Source organism: Ostrea edulis, chromosome 2 (genome assembly GCF_947568905.1).
Source record: "Ostrea edulis chromosome 2, xbOstEdul1.1, whole genome shotgun sequence".
Taxonomy (NCBI): domain Eukaryota; kingdom Metazoa; phylum Mollusca; class Bivalvia; order Ostreida; family Ostreidae; genus Ostrea; species Ostrea edulis.
The window spans coordinates 99,112,685-99,134,760 of record NC_079165.1 but is presented as its reverse complement, the minus strand read 5'-3'; the positions used below and the strand labels follow the sequence as shown (position 1 = coordinate 99,134,760).

The following is a 22,076-nucleotide window of genomic DNA, read 5'->3' as shown; positions in this document are numbered from 1 at the left end:
TGGTCTGTTTCATTTCTTTTGTATATTTATTGATCAGAGGGCCATGTAAATAAGTAAAATTCTTTGCAGATGCTTCCAAACGTTTCAATATTAAAACAGTAAAGAAGAAAATCATTAGAAACGCTCCGATTATAATTCCTGTTTCGTTTATTAGACCAATTCTAGAATATTCCCTGATGTAGTATGGAATATAAGAAGTCTAAAATACTTGAAGGTCAGTTGATTTACTATATGGTATTATTGATAAACAGATGTGTTTCACTCGACTATTACTTTAATAATCATATACTGGATAACTTAACTTGATAAGAATATTTAAAAACTTATCACAATGCACAAAAAAGGAAAGAAAAAAAGTGCAATGCATACCTATGTGTGACACAGACATTTCTGATCAGGTCCAGAATATATGCTCGTATTAATTCATATATGTGTACGAATAATCATAATATCAAATACTTGTGTGAAACTAATGTGACATTACTTATCCACATAAGGAAATCATAAAAATAACAATAGCTGAATACTACTCGAACACTCCGACATTCAAACACAACATTTTTAAACTACAGCATTTGAATCTATCATAATCTATAGTTTATAGTTTTGATATACATTTATACTGATAGACATTTTACTCTCTGGTTGTGATTTTAACTTAAAGATTGTAGAAATGTATATGACTACTCTTACTCAACCATTATCATACATAATGCATAAAATCTAAATATTCAGCAAATATATTATTTCATAATAAACACGTGTACTTTAAATTGTATATGATCATTAAAAACTCAAAGAAAATGATAATTACTTACAGTCCAGTCAAGATGTACTTTGGAAATAGTCGGTCTTCTAGAAAACATTTCTATACTCTTGTATGACCAATTCCAATATGGACAATAGTACAGAGATGGAATTTAAACAACCAATTAAATTGGAGAGTTCCATATACATTCTATAAATATTTATATGGTGCTATTACTGACCATTATGATCTCAGCCTGTCATTGGGTAAAATACTGTCTGACATGTTTCATACCGTCAGACCGTTCTTAACACACTGATTTTATTTTTTACTACAGTTTGCTCCGTTTACCCATACAGGGCTCACTTCAGGTGAGTCTATTATATCATGCATTTTGAGATTAGGATATCATTAAGGAAAACTGGAAATTCTGTACGATAATAAATGGTCGAAAGCAATTTCATTTGTCATGTGCTATCAATGATCCAGTCTAAGCGATTGTACATACATTTATAACACGTATGATCCATCGTAGATTTAGGTCAGAAATTGAATAGGTAGGTTATATTTTTGTTTCTAAATTATACGATTACATAGTCTTATGTGAAATGTGTAATTGCTGCTAACTAAATCTCCTTTGTCGTTATCGTTCAGACAGGCAACAATCTTAACGATGTTAAGCGCTTCCTGTTCTGCAAAAAAACACTCTATTTTAAAAAAAATATATCATTTTGAAGTAAATATAGAAAATATATGCAGCTAGCAGATCTGTAGCCGGCTTGACGTCCCGATTTTTACGACCTGGGAGCTACATGACTACTGCCAACATATTGAACATAATATAGGCCTATATTTCCAAAACCTCAAGACGCGACTTGGCCTACTTGTAAACAAAGGAGGTTTCACAGGGTCACAATGTGTGTTATAAGAACGTATGGCGTGGTGTTACGGGCAAAACGAGAAAATAATGATTCTTTTTTTTTTTTGGTTTACATTGTTTTACGTTCCGTCGCGAAACATTCTTTCATATTATTAAGCCGTCACCAGCTGTAGGCGAATAACCACAAATTTTAGACCTTTTTTTTTTTTTACGGTACATGTAATATCAGAAAGACTCTTGATTATCACTTCTAAATGCCGAGCATTTGGCGAAAAAACAACCACTACCTATATTCACGTCTAAAGTAGGTTTGACAAGGCCATGGCACAAGCGGAGCTCGAACTCATGAATGTCCTTGTTGAGAAGCAAACGCCCTACCACTGAATGAAGACCGGTCGCGGTAGCTCAGTGGTAGAGCGTTCGCTTCGTAACCGGAGCTTGATCAAAAGTTTAAAGCACTTGATTTAGTTTTTGTTCCATCCGATATTCCATATGTAAGGCGAAGATAACGAACAGTGATCAATCTCATAACTCCTACAAGGAATACAAAATAGATAGTTGGGCAAACACGGACCCCTGGACACACCAGAGGTGGGATCAGGTGCCTAGGAGGAGTAAGCATCCCCGGTTGACCGGTCACACCCGCCGTGAGCCCCATATTCTGATCAGGTAAACGGAGTTATCCGCAGTCAAATCAGTGTGCCAAGAACGGCTTAACAATCGGTATGAAACACGTCAGACAGCATTTGACCCAATGCGAGGTTGTATTAACGAACTAGATCGTTATAACGACCACAGAATTTGCGAAATGCTGACTTCAATCGAGACTGTTGAAATCCCTGTACCATCAACTTGTTTGTCAGTAGCTTACCTCGATTCAAAAACTGACTATACCCAGAACAAGCTCTTGCATATCGAATCAGTTGAGATACATAAACACCATATGCAGGTGATAATGGAATATTGCTACATAAATATGGGAAGTTGACGATGGAGAAGCTGAAATCATCCCGTTTGTCCTACAGTTGAGTTGTCAGTTTGCCGTTAATGTCTACTTTCAATAAAATATCTAAGTATGAAGCAGAAGTGGACGACTCTGTGGTGTCCTTCATTTCGAGCTCACAGGGATATATCAAATCGACATATGATTAATGACATATGTATCATGACAGCTACATATTTAAGAGACCAAATGAAATGCATTTTGGTGGCTATTGTGCCTATTGTGTCCTTCGTATGGCATTATCTGTCTTGTTTCTGATATACAGCATCGAGGTGAGTTATTCTTGTTGCACATACACGAAGTGTCTCGGAAATATTAACATGGCTTCTCCGCCAATAGCGGCTGATTTACTGTTCTGAATTCTTTTTATTATAATTAGTACAACAAAGTTCTAGTAAATCAAAATCCAAAACAACTGAAAGTAAGTCGAAGACAACACCTCAGCAGAAAGTATGTACAAAATATCAAGCAAGTATCTGTAAACATGTTCATCTATGTTCTGTGCCATAAAACTAATGAACGACTGTAAAAGTATAATTATTACACTTTTGTTCTATTGTAGATCAAAAGTAAATATTTTGATAGCCTAATCGGAAAAGGTAGGTTTTATTTACCTGGGTATTTACATATATAAAACTACAATTTTCTACATGAAGTAGATATCTAGTAAAATGTGGGTAAAGTGCAGTAAAATGTGGAAGCTATGCTTTAATTTCGATAAAAGCAAAATGTGTCTGGAGTAAGTATGTCGGTATATATGACGACGTATGGGCGGGGTGTTACAACAATACACGTGTATGTAATAAACATGGAATGAAGATATTTCATTTTATTCATTATAGTCTATGATACCTACCGATCTCTTTGATTTCATATCAATGTTCAAAACATAATGCTTGTCTTATTTTGGAAACCAACGGAAGTGTCTTTCATGATAATTAGCTTAGTGATCATTTGCCAGTTTGTTTAGGGCTACAAGTGAACTTGAACTTTCCATTATTTTTCACAGAATATCTTTGACATGTCGTTTATTACTCTGAAGAACATAACGAAGAAGGATGGCGAGTTTTATTGCAAGGGGATTCCTTACGCAGATTTTGATCGAACAGGTACTGTATGGTTGATACAAGATTTCTTACATAGGTAAATTATCTCCGATACTCGCCTTAGAAATATTTGGTATGTCTAAATTCGTCAAAAGTAAAATTTGTTTCAAGTAAATTGAAGATGCAAGTACTGTGGAATCATTTTAATTCGTGGGGGCTAATGTTCGTGGGTAAGCAAAATTTTGCTGGTTTGTGGGGACGTAATTTCATGGTTAAGCGATATAATATCACTAGGAGAGATGATTCTACTTGGTTTAAAAAAGTTCGAGGACACGTAAATTCGTGGGTATGAATGACCCACAAAATCCTCGAACATCACCCCCCCACGAACAATGAAGATTCCACAGTAGGTACTAATAGAAAATGATTTACAGTAAGTGGAATACACGATCTTTCAAGTTTTACAAGTAAAACTGTATTCATTTTAGGCCATTGGGGTATATGGAATATTGCACGCATGTTCGAAGCTTGCAGACAAATAATTTTTCAACAAAATGGTTTCTTCTTGAATGACATAAAACAAAGCAAAGGATATGTGTGTGCGTATGTTGTTCGAAGACAAAGATTTAAACTACATCAAAAGCTACACGACAACATAAGCTTGTTTTCTCATTTCCTTCCTAAGATTACAAATAAATTAGTAGAGGTGGGCAACTCCTCCTTTACTGCACACAGCGAGCTTACCGATAACTTCTCTGGCTCAGACGAAGTCCTTGCTGAAAGTTTTACTAGAATTGTGAAAATTAACATGAACATTAAGCAGTCGACACCATTAGCCATCGAAACCAAACAAGAGTTCTCGGATTTATACCGCCATCCTTCTGAAATATGGCAGACCAAAGAAGTATTTCCTGACAAAAGGAATGACATTACTTCCTGTTTGTTTTCTATTCGTGTTCCATATAGCGATACGGATAGATTACAGCACATCACACACGTCATGTACAGTAAATACTACATGGATTGTGCCACCAACGCCATCAAGACTGGCTTCTATCGCCATTTTGTCGATGATATTTGCTGGTACCCCACCCTTGAAGTGGACATTGAATATCTTGGTGACGCAGCGGCAGGAGAGGTCATCGACATTCTTACATGGCAGGGCGAAAATGCCCTACATCTTTATTTCGAGACAAAGAGACATGGAAAAGTTATCAATAAAGCTGTATTTGTCATGGGACGGGAAAAATCCAGAAAAAACAGACATTCAAAAATGTAGAGATGACATGTCGTTCTAACGTTGCGCATCAAATGAAATGAAGAGATAAAATTATGGTCATAAATGTTTTTTTTTTTTATATTTGATATGTTTAAGGACAATTGCAACAAACAGAAATTAGATGCATGGTTATATATATATACACACACACACACACACACACACACACACACACACACACACACACACACACGTACAGTTTGCCCAACTCTTTATTTTGTATACCTTAAAGGTTATGAGATTGATCACTGTTCGTTATCTGTAAATACTAAATTTATAAAATATTAGGTACATGTACTTGCATATTGTCTATGATGCTAAAAATTTGATATATTGTTCATCCCTTATATCTCAAATAATTCACACTGTATTGAACATGAGGTGAAATGTATTCTTTTTCGTATTAAAACATAGATTTAGTATCCATTTTCATCATTCTGATCATTTTCCTCACCGCTTGAACATATATTTATGGATGTATCATTAATTATCAGAAATTAGGAAAAAATAGAAGAAATCATAAAGAATCGTTGTCTAAACATTATTTGGTGATGTATGTGTTAATAGCGTTGTTGTTTTTTTTGTTGTGTGTTTTTTTTTAAATAAACAGTGCAATTATTATTTAATTTTGGATTAGATAAATTATCATATGTTACATCGTAGACAATTAGGCCTGTTGGTTTAGTGTACATGTACTTCACTTGCTGCAAAAGTAACCGATTCTTAAATGTACAGTTGATTAATGACATATATTATCCAAATACTATAGGCCTACTACGCAATATTCAAAACGTTAAAAAGTTTAAAAATTTGAATTATAAAACAACGTAGGCCCGTAGGAAGCAATTTCACTTTGGGGGGGGGGGGGGGGGACCACACCAAAGTAATTTACGACAAAAAAGTGATATCGACAAAACCATTAGTAAAAAGATAACTGCATAAATATGTGCAAGCATTGAGGTGTACGTCATGTACATAAATCTAATTATGTACATAGAATCTAATTAGTTTCCCAGAAAACCCCTCAACTTTAATTTTAAGTTTTGTTTGGTTTTTTTTGGAGGGGGGGGGGGTGTTAAGGATTTTTAAAAATCTTTTTGTTTTTGTTTATATCTTTATCATTTTGTTATCAATCATTTCTGAATCATAAGGTATTTAGTACTCGGTAAACTTTCCAAAAATTGCCAGTCTGTGTTCACTTTCACTTACGAACTCCTCAACTATTTTTTCTGGATTCAGTTCACCAGTCTCATTTTTATGAACATGCAATAAAAGCAAATTGTTTGTTCGTATTTGGCTCATTGTTGATCTCAGTGATGTTTTCAGTCTTTTCGGGGCGCTGAATGAGCGCTCACTGGTAGCGTTAGTTGCAGGAAGTACCAAAATTAGTTTGAGAACGTTGAGGATCTCGGCAAACAGACTTTTTTCATTTGAATGTCTGAAAAATTCAACCACACTTGGTATATCTGGCGTAAAGTCTTTTGGCAAAACAGTCTTTAACATTATAAGCTGGTAGTGAAGATCCTTTGGCTTCAAATCTGTATCATTTTGGGTCGTGACAAAATTGAATTCTTCTTCAAACGTTTGACCTGTGCAAGCCTTAATTACGAGGTTTTCAAGATTAACATAAGCTTTGTAACCTGGTTGGTCAAATCTAGATTTTATGCCAGCTAAAAGCAGATCTAATGCCTCGTAGAAATCTTTCCTATACATATCTGCACACGATGAAAAGGTATGTGCTGCTGTCCCATCATCAAGTTTAAGAGGAATTTTGCGTTTTCTAGGAAGAACAGGATCATCGATGTTCATCTGGTTTGCTTTTTTAACAACTTCCTCGTAAAACTGAGTGAAGATTGTCTCATCTCGGAGACTTTGCAAAGCACTCATTGTCGTTGATGCCATTTTTTGACCATCACTCGCCGAGAGATATGGAGCCTGCAGAGCCCTTGCCAAATTATCACTATAACGTAAAAGTTTTTCACTCAGTAAACACCCAAAGAAGAAATCAAACCTGCACATATAAGCAGCCACTCCCCTAATTCTGTTTATCATTTCTACCTCACGCACGTATTGGAGGCTTCATCCCAAACATTTCTTAGAATTTCATAGTTTGACAAAATGCTCAAAAATGTGTCGGCTTTTATTGTCCATCTTGTGGGACACAAAACCCTTATTCCCGATGACGTTTTCTCTAGATTTTGGGCATTTTTAATGTATTGAAAATCATTTCCCTTCTTGGAGATTCTTTAATCAACTTTGTTATATCCTTTGCAATGTCCAGGGTGTCTCTAAGCAACTTACACCCCTTAATATAATCACTGCAAGCTAGGTTAAGAGCATGACCATAACAGTGTATGTAAAGGGCTCTGGGTTCAAGTGCATGAATTTGTGTTGCAACACCTGTCTTTGAACCAGCCATAGAAGCAGCCATGTCATAACACTGGCCTCGTACTTTGTTGATAGGCAGATCGAACCTCAAAAGGGCATCTTTAATTGCGAATATTTGTCAGTTGTTTCCCCTATTTCAAACATAGGTGGCGCAAGACTCGTTTACGTCCTTGTTGACTTCCGGTGTACATAAGATTTATGAGAGAGTGTAAGGTTTTTGTTGTGCAGCAGGGGTATAATTCCCGAGATATGAAGCTTTTAAAAAATTCAATTAGTTCATTGTAATCAAATGTGACAGCGACAACGATCGTTTTAAGTTCCACTAAGCGTCGTGCGCTATAAACTTCAGTCTTCAGTTCAGTCTGACTTTACAGATATCAGATGACGACTTTGTTGCAGAAAGTATTTACGGGGGGTTAAACACTTGCTCTGTAGATCGTAATATTCTGCATGAATGTTTTATGCTGAAATTTTATCTATCCTTAGTGATACAGTCATCAATGATCTTATAATTCTATGACTCACCCCCCCCCCCCCCCCCCTTCTAGACTAGATCTATAATCGAACGGGAAATTTGAGTCATCAATATATAAACGAAGTATGGTACAAAAATACATTTCAGATGTCATTTAAAAATTAATTTTAAAGTTAACCAAGGTCGTCAAAATATGAATGAACAGCACCCCCCCCCCCCCCCTCGCCGTCACTCGGTACGACGACGCGACTGTAATGTGTAATGGCGGGGTGGCTATAATCAGACTGTAACTGTAAGGCAGTGAATATTCTTAGGTCTTGTTTTCGTTTTTGATGACTGGATTGTAAATTAATTTCAACACTTTACTTTTATTGTTAATTTTGTTATAATTCAAAAACTGTTGTAAAATATTGTTGGAATTTCAGGGAAAACGAGTCTGGATTCTTCAATAGTCAATACGTATGAAATTAATGAAAATATGGGATGAAATTGTCAAACTTTCATACTTATCAAAGTTTGCATTATCATAGTTATGTTGTTATGTCATGTTTATCAACTGACCCACGGAAGTACAGTCCAATACGTCAAAGAAACGAATACCAGTCCTAGCCTATTTTAACTGTTGACGCAAACCAGAAGAAAAATGCATCTCAAGAGATTAAGATATTTCTGAATTTTTTAGAAATAAAATTTGAATCATATCTACTTTTATCAAAATTAAATGCAAATTCATAAAGCTATAAAATCCAAGTGAAGTAAATTACAAATTTCACTGTCATATATACAATGTTGTGTTTATAATAAAAGCCACACATAGGCCTATTGTTCATTGTGGTTTTTATTTTTTAAAATCATTGCATTACGTTTTTCAATATTCACTTGTAACTTCGATTTCAATCTGAAGTATGAACATTCAAATTGACCTTCAAATTGAAAAGTGTACTACATTTGTTAAGTGATGTATTTTAGTATTAAATCATTCATATCATGAACTGTCATGATACATATAAACATGATAAATCCTTATACATGAAAGTAAACACGGGTCAAATTATGTAGGCCTACATCAGTTTCCTGCAACACCATGGAGAAACGTCATTTGGATACAACCATTCCTATACGTAGGATACAGTCGTGCTTTTCACGCAGAGTACAACCAACTCATAGTATATCAATCATAGTATATGGATGGAGACGTGAATTTAGAAGTTGAAAGAAAGCTTGAACTTCCGTCTTAAACTTACAATCCAAATTGTAATATTCAATTAAAATGTAGAAACTCGAAATTTTGAATCATTATTGTACAGCTAGCATATGGGGTAGTAAAATTTATTTGACCTGCCAATTTTTATGCTCTCGCTTGCCCTATGGACTAATAAAAAAGTAAATCGCAAAGACTGTTTACCTACCGTGACGTCATCACGTAAGTGATATAAGTTAAAACACGCAAATAAACTGTTTTAAAAATGTGAAGTTAAGGGGTATGATATATAATGTACTCTGTATACATGTGCCTTCTCTATCGTGGATTTTATTTCATAAAGAGAAGTTATACATATACATTCACTATTACTACACATAACAGCTTAATGATATAAATTCATATATATATGGATATATTTAATAATTGATATTCTTAATCCTCGATCGAGAGAGAGAGGTGGGGTGTCCGCATCTTATTGTTTTAAACATATGCAATTCAACAACTTATAAAGAATTATGATGTATTGTATATTATATATTCAACCTAAACTACTGTTTAAGCATGTAAGCTTCACCACGAAGTAGTTTATAATGAAAAACGTTCAATGTGTATTGAATGTCTTTATTTAATCGATATGACAGAGAAAATTCGGTTACAGCTGAAACTCTCAACGTGCTTTCCTTTCCGCCCAGAGAGTCTTGTAATGCGTTTTCTAAGTTCGTCTCTAAGCGCAGTGAGGTCCTACCAACCGTAATCCGCCATTGTTACTAAATATTCAACAACTTTCTAATCTAAACATGTCCTTCCGACGCTCTTAAACTTGAGGTTAGAAACGCCTTGGACGTTAACGGATCGTGCGCCACCTGTAATCAAGGGCGAGTAATTTGAAGTTTTATTTGTCATTGCTAGGGTTATTGAATTAGCCCAGAAAGACAGTACATCCCTAATAAATCTTCATGAGCGGTAAAATTTTGATCAACCCATCGAATGCATAAAACAAGTTGCTCTTTGTTGGAAATATCTCGTGTTTCGTCTGCCATTATTGAAAAGAATTCAGACGATTTGATGAAAGCAACAATTTGTCGCAAAATCTGCAACCCCATCACCTGCAAAATTTCATTTTGTATATCTGGAGCAACATACTTATTTGTCTTGCATTGTAGCCATTCCCGAAGCTGGGAATCGCGTTTAGCCTCTAGCATGAGAAGTTGATTGAAGTTCGAGTTTTTCTCGTCTTTGTCACCCCGAAGAGCAATTCCTTGTCGAGCAAGAAACTTTAAAATGTTTGTGATTTGAAGTAAATTCTCTCTGTTAGACTTCTTCTCGACTTCGTGCGTCTTTGAAAGACATTCTCCAACCTCCTCCTTTATCGTAAACTCCCTTTCCATTGCCTCTTTATGGCAATCACTTTTCTCGTGTGCGGCGAATTTTGTGGTTGCTTTTTTTCCAGTTTTTAAAACCACTTGATATGAAAGCTTTTTCTTTCTTGTGACAACTGAGTCTTCTTCTGAAATGATTTTATGCAAGGAAAACAGAATACAACATCTTTGATTTCTACATAATGTAACCAAGACCACCGATCAAACCAGGAGGCATTGCAAGATCTCATCTTTTTACCAAACCTTTTTGCTGGAAAGAAAATATTCCGTACCTGATTTGGGGTACTACCGATCTCTGGTGTATGTCATTTTTCATGTACAACCCGGGCCTTTTGAACTGGTATTTCTGAGATATCATCTTCTGAAGAAGAATCAATAAAGGAAGCAACCTTAACATGTTTGTCTGTTTCTTTGTTTGCAGTTTCCCCCAATTTACCTGTTTCAATAGACTCCTCATTTGTGTTAGACTGAGTCACTCCCATCTTCACAAGTCAAGGGTTATTGATTCGTTACCTCGCACTAACCCTTGACATCAGTCGCTATTTAAAAGTTGGGCTCGAGAAGAAGCATATGATTGGCTTGCAGCCTGAAGCTGCAAACCAATCAGACAACGGCTTTTATAATCGGTCGAAAACAAAACTAAACAGTAAACACGCATGGCGACGGCATTATGGTGTAGAATTTGTGGCCAATTAGTACAAGACAGATACCATCGATTGATTTTCGGGAGTTCGTTTTGTTTGAAGAAACAATTAGACGAGGTTTTGGGGTATGAGCCGAATGAAAATGATGGATTGTGGAAGTACGTTTGTCGACTATGTTTAAACAAATTAAACAAGTTGTCTAAAATTGACTATGAACTAAGTAATAAACTACAACAATTAAAGGACGAAAATGTGAATTATTAATTGCGTTACGAAATAATTTAACACGCAATGATGTTGAAAAGTGGGGCGACTATCAGCGTCACTGCATTTCCCCCCAAAATAATGGGAACAACTTCGTAAGATATCGATTTACCACTGCCGGTTTTAGTCCCAATAAAAACATCTTTTTCTTCTCTGATACATGATATCGAAAGCTTTTGGTTTTAAGTCAAATGATCGATTTGATGTTTTTCACCTATCTTTTCGCCAACGGACGCCATTTTTTACTTTCTGTTTTATTCCCTTACCAAACTTTCATCTGAAACAAGAAATCCCATTGGCTGATTTATTTTAGCGTAATGCGTCATCCTTTTTCTCGAGCCCAACTTTTAAATAGCGACTGATGTCAAGGGTTAGTGCGAGGTAACGAATCAATAACCCTTGACTTGTGAAGATGAGTCACTCCAAGAGTGGGGAAGGACTATCTTGTGATTGTTTTGGTTCAAATGAGCGATGAGGTTCAGAATCCCCAAAGGATAGCATCGAACGCTTTGAAAGAGGTTTTTCATGCATGTGAATACAGGCAACAAAATGATTAGGTGTCCAACCATCTATTTTTGTAGCAATTGTTTGAGTCCACATGATGTGGATAGTATCCTGATATTCTTTAGCATCAGCACGGTCAAGAGGAACAATAAGCTGATTATGATCTTGTCTGTTTACACCAGGGTTTTGCACCTCGGGGAAAATCGACATGATTGGTTTCTGCAAAACGTTAGAAGCTACGAACATATGTAAAAGGCTTGAATAGTAACCGTTCTGGGTTGTTTTTATTGTTTCCCTTTGTAACGAAGCAATCAAATAACCAGTAATTAAACACTCTTCTGACAGGGAACTTTCAAAGACATATTGAAGTGAACTTTTGTTTGTGGACATGGTCACAAAAGTGTTTTCATTCGTGTAGCGCTTCAGGTTTGAAACAAGTTCAAACACAATTCGTACCCTCATTTCCTTAAAATTGTCCTCATCTCCAAACACAAAAAAGAGAGTTCTGAATAGACAATTCCCATCACCATATATCTGAATCGGGATAAGCTCAGAAGGAGCATCATTTGGATAAAGCTCTGAGGAAACAGCATCTTTTCGAATATTCGAAGTTGGGATATTAGGTATGCTTGTTGGAAGAGGATATTTCTTAAAAATTTGCCCTTTGAGTCTAACAAGAAAACTTAGTGCTCCCCATCCTTTTTCCTGCATTCCTTGCTTCTTCGTGCACTTTTTCGAAAAATGTCTTTCTTTCGTCCGTCTTAGCATACATTGTGAAATATAATCAAAGTTAAAACTGTGCGGAAGGTTGATCTTACACTGATACGATAGTGTCTACTCTTGGACCAAGAATGAAACAGGTCTTGACAGCCTGAGACTTTACAAGCTTTGAAAAAGTTGTTACACGTCATGACCTACGTCACATTGGGGGTGTTACGTCACTGATAAATAGTACTTCACACATTGTCGGGTTTACCTTTACCATAAAAACTGTGATGATAAAATGTCAACAATTCATCATATTAGCTTTACAAAAAGATTTTAAATATATACAAACGTTGAACTGGTATTAGGGCAGTTGGGCATAGCCATTTTTGTATCAAGACGAAGTTTCTATGAACAAGCTATCTAATGAATTATTAGACCTTGAAAGTTAGTCAAGGTCACACATATTAGATACCTTTTGATCAGTCTTCCCTTGCGAGATTTTTTCACTCGTATGAGTCGTCGTCAAATACCGGTAAAGGACTTTAAACGACACTAGTGCCGGGCACTTGGCAAAGAAACAGTCACTACATATCATAGGTTTGACGCCAGATGCGGAGCTGGGAACGAGAACCGAACCATTACCTCATGATTACGACCTTTTGGATGATGCCCTTAGAAATGTTAAGGCATTAAGTGCTTTTCATAATACCTTTTTATTTAAGCTAAAGGACAGTCACACTGACTGACTCTGAGTCTCATTGAATTAAATGAACTTTCTGCTTAAAAATAATTATACATTACACTATATGTGAATTTTACTATATGAATTTTTTTTTGAAAAATATTGGGGGGGGGCACCCCCCCCCCCCCCCCCCTGGTTCCTACGGCCATGCAACGTTAAACTCACGTTTGGAAATATATAAGCAGATCTCTCTAGATATTCAAAAATATGATATCCACTCTACAAAAATGCATCCAATGTTTGTAATATCGTACAGCGGCCCGACATCTGGCTGCAAGTAATGACATAATCAGCGATTAGAAGGTCATTCAGCAGTACATGTACATTTATGTCTCGTGACAAGTGCATATGACGTTATTCTCAAGGTACTCCCTTTGTTCAGTTTTAATGCATGGTAATTAATCTAGCTAAAAGATGTTTATGTGAGAGCAAAGGACTGTACATAACATCATGTATTTATATACAGCCGTATTTGATATGTGTTTAGTGCAAGTCTATACCTTCTGTGTGCTGTGACATTTTATCAAAATTTCTTGATATTTTTTCTCTAGCTTTGACAGAGAACCTGCCCGCATGTTTCAATTGGCGAAAAATCTTCATCTCTATTATGAATTCTGTTAAAGATTATACCAGATGATGGGGGTGACAATGAAAAGGAATAATTTTTGTCAGAATATCAAAACTAAGAGAGAAATATTAATACATCGTATTGGATACACAAGGACAAAAATGTATATCATACATGCTTCTGTGTTTTGTAAACCAGAAGTGATGGAAAAATTACATAGGTTACATGAGTAATATGTACTGTTTCCAGCTAAACTATCCTGTAACAATACTGTCTTGTTGCTTGTAAGGTTCATAATTGCAACTGCATTTCAAAAGAACTTTAATTCCACATTGGTAGTATAACCTACATTTTATACCCCAAATTCCATACAAAAGACAAAATTCTTCAAAATCACGTTTCAGTTTTCAATGCATTTGAATTTGAGTTACCGTTCCTATGCTGGATTCCAAAATTTCACAAAAACTCTTACAAACAGATACATTGCAGGACCCAGTATCAAAATGTTTCACAGGGACATATGTTTACTCCTCACAGAAACATTAACTGCTGTGAAGGAAAAACTTCAGACGTATTGTGTCACAACAGATTCGAGAAGTGATGTAAATCAAATGTGGATTCTAAACAATTAAAAAAAACCAACACTTTCAGTTTATATAAAATCACAAAACTTTAGCATCAAAACGTACGACTTCTCAACACTTAAGACAACAATTCCTCACGACAGACTAAAGATTTGACTGTTTGACGGCTTAGTCAGTTGCTTCCTTAATAGAAATGGAACTCGGAAATACTCACATCTTGTGATCATTCATTAACAAATTACTTTGTTACCACCCTAATTCTACGTAAAAATACTCTGAAGTTGATGCTAGATGTAGAGTTCCTCATTCACAATATCTACGTGGTCTTTGATGACCAGGTTTTCCTACAGTCTATTGGAATTACCATGAGTAACAACTGTGTTCCTTTATTAACTGACCTGTTGTATTCTGATGAGGCAGAATGTATTAAAAAAATTATACACGAGTAAAAATATCTTGATATGGCCTTCAATTCGATTCTTAGGGACATGAAGCTATTCACTTTAATTCATATAGCTATATAAGAAGTAAAGATAACAAACAATGATCAATCTTATAAATCCCAAAGAATATTGTAGATAATACAAAATATTATGAGTAGGGCAAACACAGACCCCTGGACACACCAGAGGTGGGATCAGATGTTTAGGACGAGTAAGTATTCCCTGCTGACCGGTCGCATCCACCGTGAGTCCTCTATTTTGATCAAGTAAACAGAGTAATCTTGAGTCAAAATCAGTATGGAAAGAACGGACTAACAATTGATTTGAAACATGTCAGGCAGTATTCAATCTGATAAGAGGTTGTATTTAAAAATTACATCAGAATTTGAGAAATGCTGACTTTAAATGAGGTTGTTGAAACCCTTGAAACATCAACTTATTTGTCAGTATGTTGCCTCGAGTTAGATATTGATCATACGCAGAACATATTCTCGCATATCGAATCAGTAGAAACACATAAACACCATATCCAGGTGATGATGGAGAAGCTGAAGTCACCATATTTATGATAAAGTTGAGTTATCAGTTTACCGTTAACATCTATGTTCTATAAAATAGTCAAACATGAAACAGATATACAAGACTTTGTGGTGTTTTTTATTTTGAGTTACCTGGCATATATCGAATCAACATACATATATGAATGAAAATGAACATTGTTAATAGATAAAGATTCGTCAATATATATAAATATTGAGTCGAAGGCTACAAGACGGTTATTATTCTCATGTAGAAGGTTTTGAATAAATTCTACCTCATAAGAATTTAAAAACACGACGCCAGTTAAGAAGCACAATTCGTGCCCGTGAGAATTCCAACAGACTGTTGGAAGACTTAAACTTGATCTGCAAAGACTACGTAGGAATTGTTGATGATGAAATCCAGCATATGTATTGAATATCACCTTCAGGATTCTTATGCTACAAAACAAATAACTTAATGTACAGAGACTCAGCGAGGACACTATTCAAATTTTTAACACAGTGAGCAAATTGGAATTATAAGAATAAAACATTCTCATTCTTTTTGAAGAATTTATCGATGTGTAAACTTCGGACATTTTACACACAAACTTTACATAATAGTGCTTCGCATTTTTACTTTTTATTCAGTTTGCGAGTAAAATATCCAGAGTTTACACATCGATAAATTCTTACACATGCACAAAAATCCAACAACACCCTACTTTCCTATAGTGTCGGATCTAAAGATACAAGGTCGAAAAGAAATTTATAAAAGCACCGAAAAGACCACAACACTGTCGGTTATTTATAGCTCACAAGACATATACTAGTATTACATCAAATAAATATCATATACTACACACTACGAAAAAACGACAAATATTGATAGTTATATTGTTAACAAGAATAATATAATACTGAATTGAGAAAAATGGTTTTCTTCGTTGCAAGCGTGTCTACAGACAATGGTGTAGAGAGTTTGTACCATCATCGGGTCGGGATGAGAATAGAAATATTTTTTTTCCCAAACATTATAGAAATTAGAAATAACTAGAGAGAAAACTTCCAAAACAACGTGATTTTGAAATGAAATGATAGGAAGATAATGATTTGGAGTGATTAAGTTAAAATATTACCAAATATCTTTTAAAACTTTTTATGTACACCATGAATGTAATGTGAATTACTGACTCTATTATATAGTATCATTTTTCTTCACATAAATTCATGTACTTTAGTATGTGAGATCTGACCGGCTCAAACCAGTCCTTCCATGTGTCCTATTTCTGTAAACCGTGATATTAGAAAGATAAGACGATGCCAAATGCATATAAGTAGCCTACGAATCCAACAATATCTAGTTTTACAAAGTGACAGATTCACTGAGCTCGCACACAAGATGTTCTCTGTAGCTATCGTTGCCTGTCTTGTCTCCGTGGTAAGATTCCATGTTACATTTGATTTCTTTAAAGTCCTATATAATAAGTAACAAAACAGTCATTTTCTATTTTAAAAGTGCTCGTATTTGCTCATTTAGTGTCATGTTTGCTCTGACAGTAGATGTGCTCTGCTTTTTTGACCGCACTTTAGCAGCAGTTGGATCTGACACAGATGGCTTTATTATAGTGCTACCCCTTCATTTCTTTGCTTTAAGGATCCATAGACTCATCAAATGACTATGCAACTGATATTGCAATGTGAACAGAAATTTAGAAAATTCTTTTGCTGGGTGTTTGTTTTTCTTATTTTGTTGTTGTTGTAATTTCGACTGCAATGATGGTTTCTCCTTGGTCTAATGTGTCGTAGTTTCAAAACTATATCACCATCACACAAATGTGTTCGATATCATAAAGGTTTACCACAGGCAATTCTCCCGAGTCAAACTTTACATCACGTCTTCGGGGATAACTATATGTTATTTAATGCAAGTGAGGATATGATATGCTTTCCAGAGCTTCTCACTCTTGAGTTGACTCCTCGCTTCTTATGCTGTACAGAATCGCACTGAACATTGTAATTAATACAGGATGTAATGCATGTGATATTATTTCTCCACTTGTATCTCTCTCAACTGCTAAATCAGTACAGATCAACTGACATGGACATTGAAGAGTTTCCCCTTATCAAGTTCGTTGTAGAGTTTCTAGTTCATATGTCAATGCAGATCACAGTACCTAACACGATACCAAACCACGATCAGACTCCGCGACCTGCCAATCCATGTGATCACTTTGACTTGACATAACATTTTAATAAACGCGTATGCTATATATATATATATATATATATATATATATATATATATATATATTATATATATATGAACGACAAACAGTTTAATTACATTAAAAACAACAATAAAAAACAAGGATCAAAGTGTTCTGTCACATTGTCATTTTTAGAATTTACTTTTAGAGTATCACTGTATATTAGTATTGTAAGAATATATATATATATATATATATATATATATATATATATATATATATATATGCAACATAGTGCATTCATTTGAATTTTAAAATTATAGAGTAAATCAAAAAAGATTTAATTCTGCAATTATAACATGTTCCTTCAAAAGACCGAGTCGCTCTTGGCCCTCACTCCTCATCATAATTGTGACTAGAACAGTGGTCACTTTGATTAATTAGGTATAAATAGATACTTTGATGTAAAGTCTATGTTATTGTAATTCTAATGTTTCTCTCTACCCTGAAAATTGAACATTCAGCTAATACAGCGTTACAATGTAACCATGATTGTACTAAATTGGTAAAAGAAGTGAGAAACAAAAATACTCTGAACCACTGTATTAAATCGGACTTATATAACGATTATTTAGGAGACCATTTTTTATTTCACATTGGATCCCTGTATACATGTATATTCTGAGACCAGTGAACCAAAGGTGATGACACCTATACACATATTCGTTTAGAACATTAGTATATAGTAACCCAATGATAAGCCCATACCTGCCCAGGATTGGAATTGTCAATGTTTTTACCCATCCTTCCTGTAAATAATTTCTATAGCTAGTTTTCCAAAACGAATGAATGGGGAGCGTTTTTGTTTTGTTTTTTACTGTATCATGAGATCAGAACAACAGATACAACTGCTGTATCCTGTGGGATCCTGGTTAGAATAGGTCCTCAACACCCTTGCTTGTCGTAAGAGGTGACTAAATGGGGCGGTCCTTCGTATGAGATCGCAAAAACCGAGGCCCCGTGTCACAGCAGGTGTGACACGATAAATATCCCTCACTGCTCAAAGGTCGTTAGCGCCGAGCATAAGCCTAAATTTTGCATCCTTTCACCGGCAATGGTGACGTCTCCATATGAGTGAAAAACTCTTGAGCGTGACGTTAAACATTATACAACCAACCAATCACAACTGCTGTATCTTGAAGCACTACAACACCTGGTACTACTGTAAGATTTCAAATGGTTGGATACCGTTGTTTAACATCCTTTTTTAACCATTGACTTGAAACTATTTTTATAATTAGGCAGTGGGTATGACAACACAGCATGGGCACCACGGCCATCACACACATCCCGCCAACCATGGCCACCATGGCACCCATCCTACACATGAACCTAACATCAACGAGAATTTTATGTTTCACTACGATGCTCACTCGGTAAGATATACAAATCATCATTTCCAATGTTGCTAATTCAGTTACTTTCCTACACTGCATTTCTACCTCTTAGCTCTAATTTTGATGATCTTTCATTTTCTTGAATATTTCAAAATTATATCATTCAAACTTTGGCGGATGTCTCCATATTTTAAAATGACATGGATCTTTTGCAGCACACAATGGCGGTGAAGACCAGCAAGCAATGCTGTCTCTACATGTTGTCTGCAGATGAACAAACCAGTGTACACTCATCAACAGGACTTCATGCTATCGAGGTAAGACACATGGGAGTTGGTGATTATTAAATGTTACTGAAATGTACAAATGTGATACAAAACACATAAAGCATGTAAAGTCACAGCCGTTGGATTCTGTTCGTCATGAGCATGGTAATATCGTGTAGTATGCGTGATTTTAAATTCCACATATTTAGTTAAAAGGAGCATATTACTGGTATAAATCAAAGCATCAGTTTGTTCCTTTTGTTGTTTGTAGAAGAATATAATTGATCTCATTGACGCCAACACCGTTACCACCGCCATGGATCTTACCGCCATGAGCCATGGACTAAGCCATTTCTGTGGAAAACTTACCGCCATGAGATTGAATTAAATTAATATACATTCAACGCTGTCTACCAGTTAATGCAATTTGATGAAAATTCATTTTTATTGAAACACAACAACTATAAAACGCACTACCACGAACACCGAGAACTACTTAAACCATATCTGCTTATTGACAAATTAGATATACTATTCAAAAACAATACCGAATACCGATTACTCCGTTTACCTGATCAAGACATAGGGTCACGGCGGGTGTGACCAGTCAAGAGGGGATGCTTACTCTTCCTAGGCACCTGATCACACATCTGGTTATCCAGGGGTCCGTGTTTGCCCAGCTCTTTATTTTGTATTCCTTGTCGGGGTTATGAGATTGATCACTGTTCGTTATCTTAGCCTTTCATTCAATAAAAATGTTTTACTGGCAAATAACAGGCTCTGATAATATACTATGAAACAGACAAATCAACTATACAGTTGGAATTTATACAGCATAATTGAGCAGCTACTAAATGCACCAAGGGAGATGCATAAAGAACAATTCAAATTTGAACACGTCTCACATATTTCTTTTACTTCTAGTGAACAAGTATGTTTATCCTAGTACCAGAAGTTGAGGTTCAAAAATATTTATACGTGTTAGAAAAGTCAAACAAACAGATGGATGTGGAAACATACAATAGAAGTCTGAGATTTTCAGTATTCATCAATTTTGAAAAGTAACACATTCATCATTTACTAATAGCAACAGCTCTTGCCTTTCAACAATAAAACTCTTTATGTCTACCAATTTCAAAAAGTAAATTTGGCAAGAAATTCTGGTGATACCTCTGCATGGAAAGATATATTTATCTTAAAATTTTTGCACCCATTAACTGTAAAGAATGACATTAGAAATATCCCAGTCAATGGGATTATCGAACCAATACTGGATTCCAAAACTTCACAAAACCCCACAATAATGGCCGACTCTGTGGTGTCTTTTATTTCGAGTTTTTAAATAAATTCTACTTGATATGAATATAAAAACAGGTCACCTAACAAAGGAGCACAATTCGTGCCCATGGGGATTCCAACAGACTGTTAGAAGACCTGATCACCAAAGACCCCGAAGATATTGTCAGTGATGAACTACAGTATATTTTTTATTTCAACTTCAGAGTACCTGTGCGCGGAATCAGAGTGACGTTTAACAAAGTAATTTTTTTGGATGACTGATCACTAGATAGGAATATTTCCGTTTTCCATTTTTGTTGAAGAAGCAACTGTCTATGATGTCCAAAAGTTTAGTCTTTAATTTATCATGAGGAATGGTCGTGTGAAGTGTTGGAAAGTCATACGTTTTGATGTTATTGATTTGAGAAAAGTTTTACAATTTCAAGTTTACTAAAAGTTCTTTAGAATTTTTTTTATTTTAGAATTTTTTAGAATCCACATTTGATTTACTCCGCTTCTGGCAAATGTAGTAATAAAGTACGTTTGAAGTTTCTCCTTCACCGCTTTTAATACTTTCCTAAGGAGCAAAGCTTGGTAGAACACTTACTGGATCGAGCAATGTATATTTGTTTGTAAGGGTTTTTATGAAATTTGAGAATCAAGTTCAGGTACGGTAACTCATTCATCCGACAGATTGACTGGGATATTAAATGTGTCTAAATCTGAAGCATGCTTTTGAAGAATTTCATTTTTCGAAAGGGCAGTTAGAGTATAAGTACGAATACCAAAAGTGGAATTAATGCCAAGTTCGTTTAAAATACAGTTGTAATAATGAGCCTTACAAACAAAGACAATGTTGTCACAAGCTTTGTCAGCTGGAATCAAAACATATTCCTCACGTAACCTATCTAATTCTATTATCACCTCTGGTTTACTAACCACAGAATAGATGGTACGTACTTTTGTTTTGATGATTTTAATATTTCTCTTACACTTTTAATTCATTCTGACAAGGTATCAAGTTCTTTTTCATATTTGGCCCATAGTCTGGGATAATCTTCGACAGAATTCATAATAAAGATGAAGTTCTGTCGCCAATTAAAAGACAGAGGTTCTCTGTATTTAGGACCTTTTAGAATAAGTGATTTGAGGTCCTCATTTTCAACTATATCAACATCACCAGTAATGATATGTCCTGCTGGACTATAGTTGAAAGAAGACGAAGAACAAAAACATGCAAGTGGATTAAGTATAAGATGGTCTATATCTAGGCACTGCAAAGTTTGTTTAGGATTAAAAAAAATTTGAATGCAACAGTAGAAGTATATTTGTAGGAAATACAGGGTGGAAACTTGAACTTGAAATAAGTTGGAATACAAGAATGAACTCTTTTATGAGGAAGAATGTTGCTTATGTTGACGGCATCTCATTTACTTGTACTTCAAAATTAAAACGAATAAGATACATTCTCAAAGCATAGGAGTAACCTATCAAAATGTACTAGCCTTTTGTGGACAAGGAATAATTATTCTCTCTTTTTCGGTT

General features: G+C 35.2%; 2 protein-coding genes across 3 annotated transcripts; both read left to right on the top strand.

The window, feature by feature from the left end:
• Positions 1–1,265: 1,265 nt before the first annotated feature.
• Positions 1,266–6,241, top strand: LOC125680790 (uncharacterized). 2 transcript variants are annotated; one of them, XM_048920559.2, is made up of 4 exons: positions 1,266–1,305; positions 3,194–3,230; positions 3,641–3,740; positions 4,166–6,241. In XM_048920559.2, exons 3-4 carry the CDS (start codon positions 3,653–3,655, stop codon positions 4,954–4,956), a joined length of 879 nt encoding a protein of 292 aa, XP_048776516.1. In that variant the 5' UTR covers positions 1,266–1,305; positions 3,194–3,230; positions 3,641–3,652; the 3' UTR covers positions 4,957–6,241. The 2 variants fall into 2 exon arrangements, with proteins under 2 accessions (XP_048776516.1, XP_056011690.1); XM_056155715.1 differs by lacking the exon at positions 1,266–1,305 and having other exon boundaries at positions 2,785–3,230.
• A 10,438-nt stretch (positions 6,242–16,679) lies between these two features.
• On the top strand, positions 16,680–19,662 carry LOC125680795 (uncharacterized). The gene is made up of 4 exons (XM_048920568.2): positions 16,680–16,821; positions 18,892–19,026; positions 19,203–19,304; positions 19,525–19,662. The coding sequence occupies exons 1-4, from the start codon at positions 16,708–16,710 to the stop codon at positions 19,639–19,641; spliced, it is 468 nt and encodes a 155-aa protein (XP_048776525.2). The 5' UTR covers positions 16,680–16,707; the 3' UTR covers positions 19,642–19,662.
• Positions 19,663–22,076: the final 2,414 nt, after the last annotated feature.

What these genes read in the sequence shown, in the direction of transcription:
- LOC125680795 (XM_048920568.2), top strand. Translation starts at nt 16,708, where the DNA reads ATGCATATAAGTAGCCTACGAATCCAACAATATCTAGTTTTACAAAGT. An exon ending in TTCACTACGATGCTCACTCG is followed by an intron (nt 19,027 to 19,202) that starts GTAAGATATACA and finishes GATCTTTTGCAG; the next exon opens with CACACAATGGCGGTGAAGAC. An exon ending in CAGGACTTCATGCTATCGAG is followed by an intron (nt 19,305 to 19,524) that starts GTAAGACACATG and finishes TGTTGTTTGTAG; the next exon opens with AAGAATATAATTGATCTCAT.
- LOC125680790 (XM_048920559.2), top strand. Translation starts at nt 3,653, where the DNA reads ATGTCGTTTATTACTCTGAAGAACATAACGAAGAAGGATGGCGAGTTT. An exon ending in CGCAGATTTTGATCGAACAG is followed by an intron (nt 3,741 to 4,165) that starts GTACTGTATGGT and finishes TATTCATTTTAG; the next exon opens with GCCATTGGGGTATATGGAAT.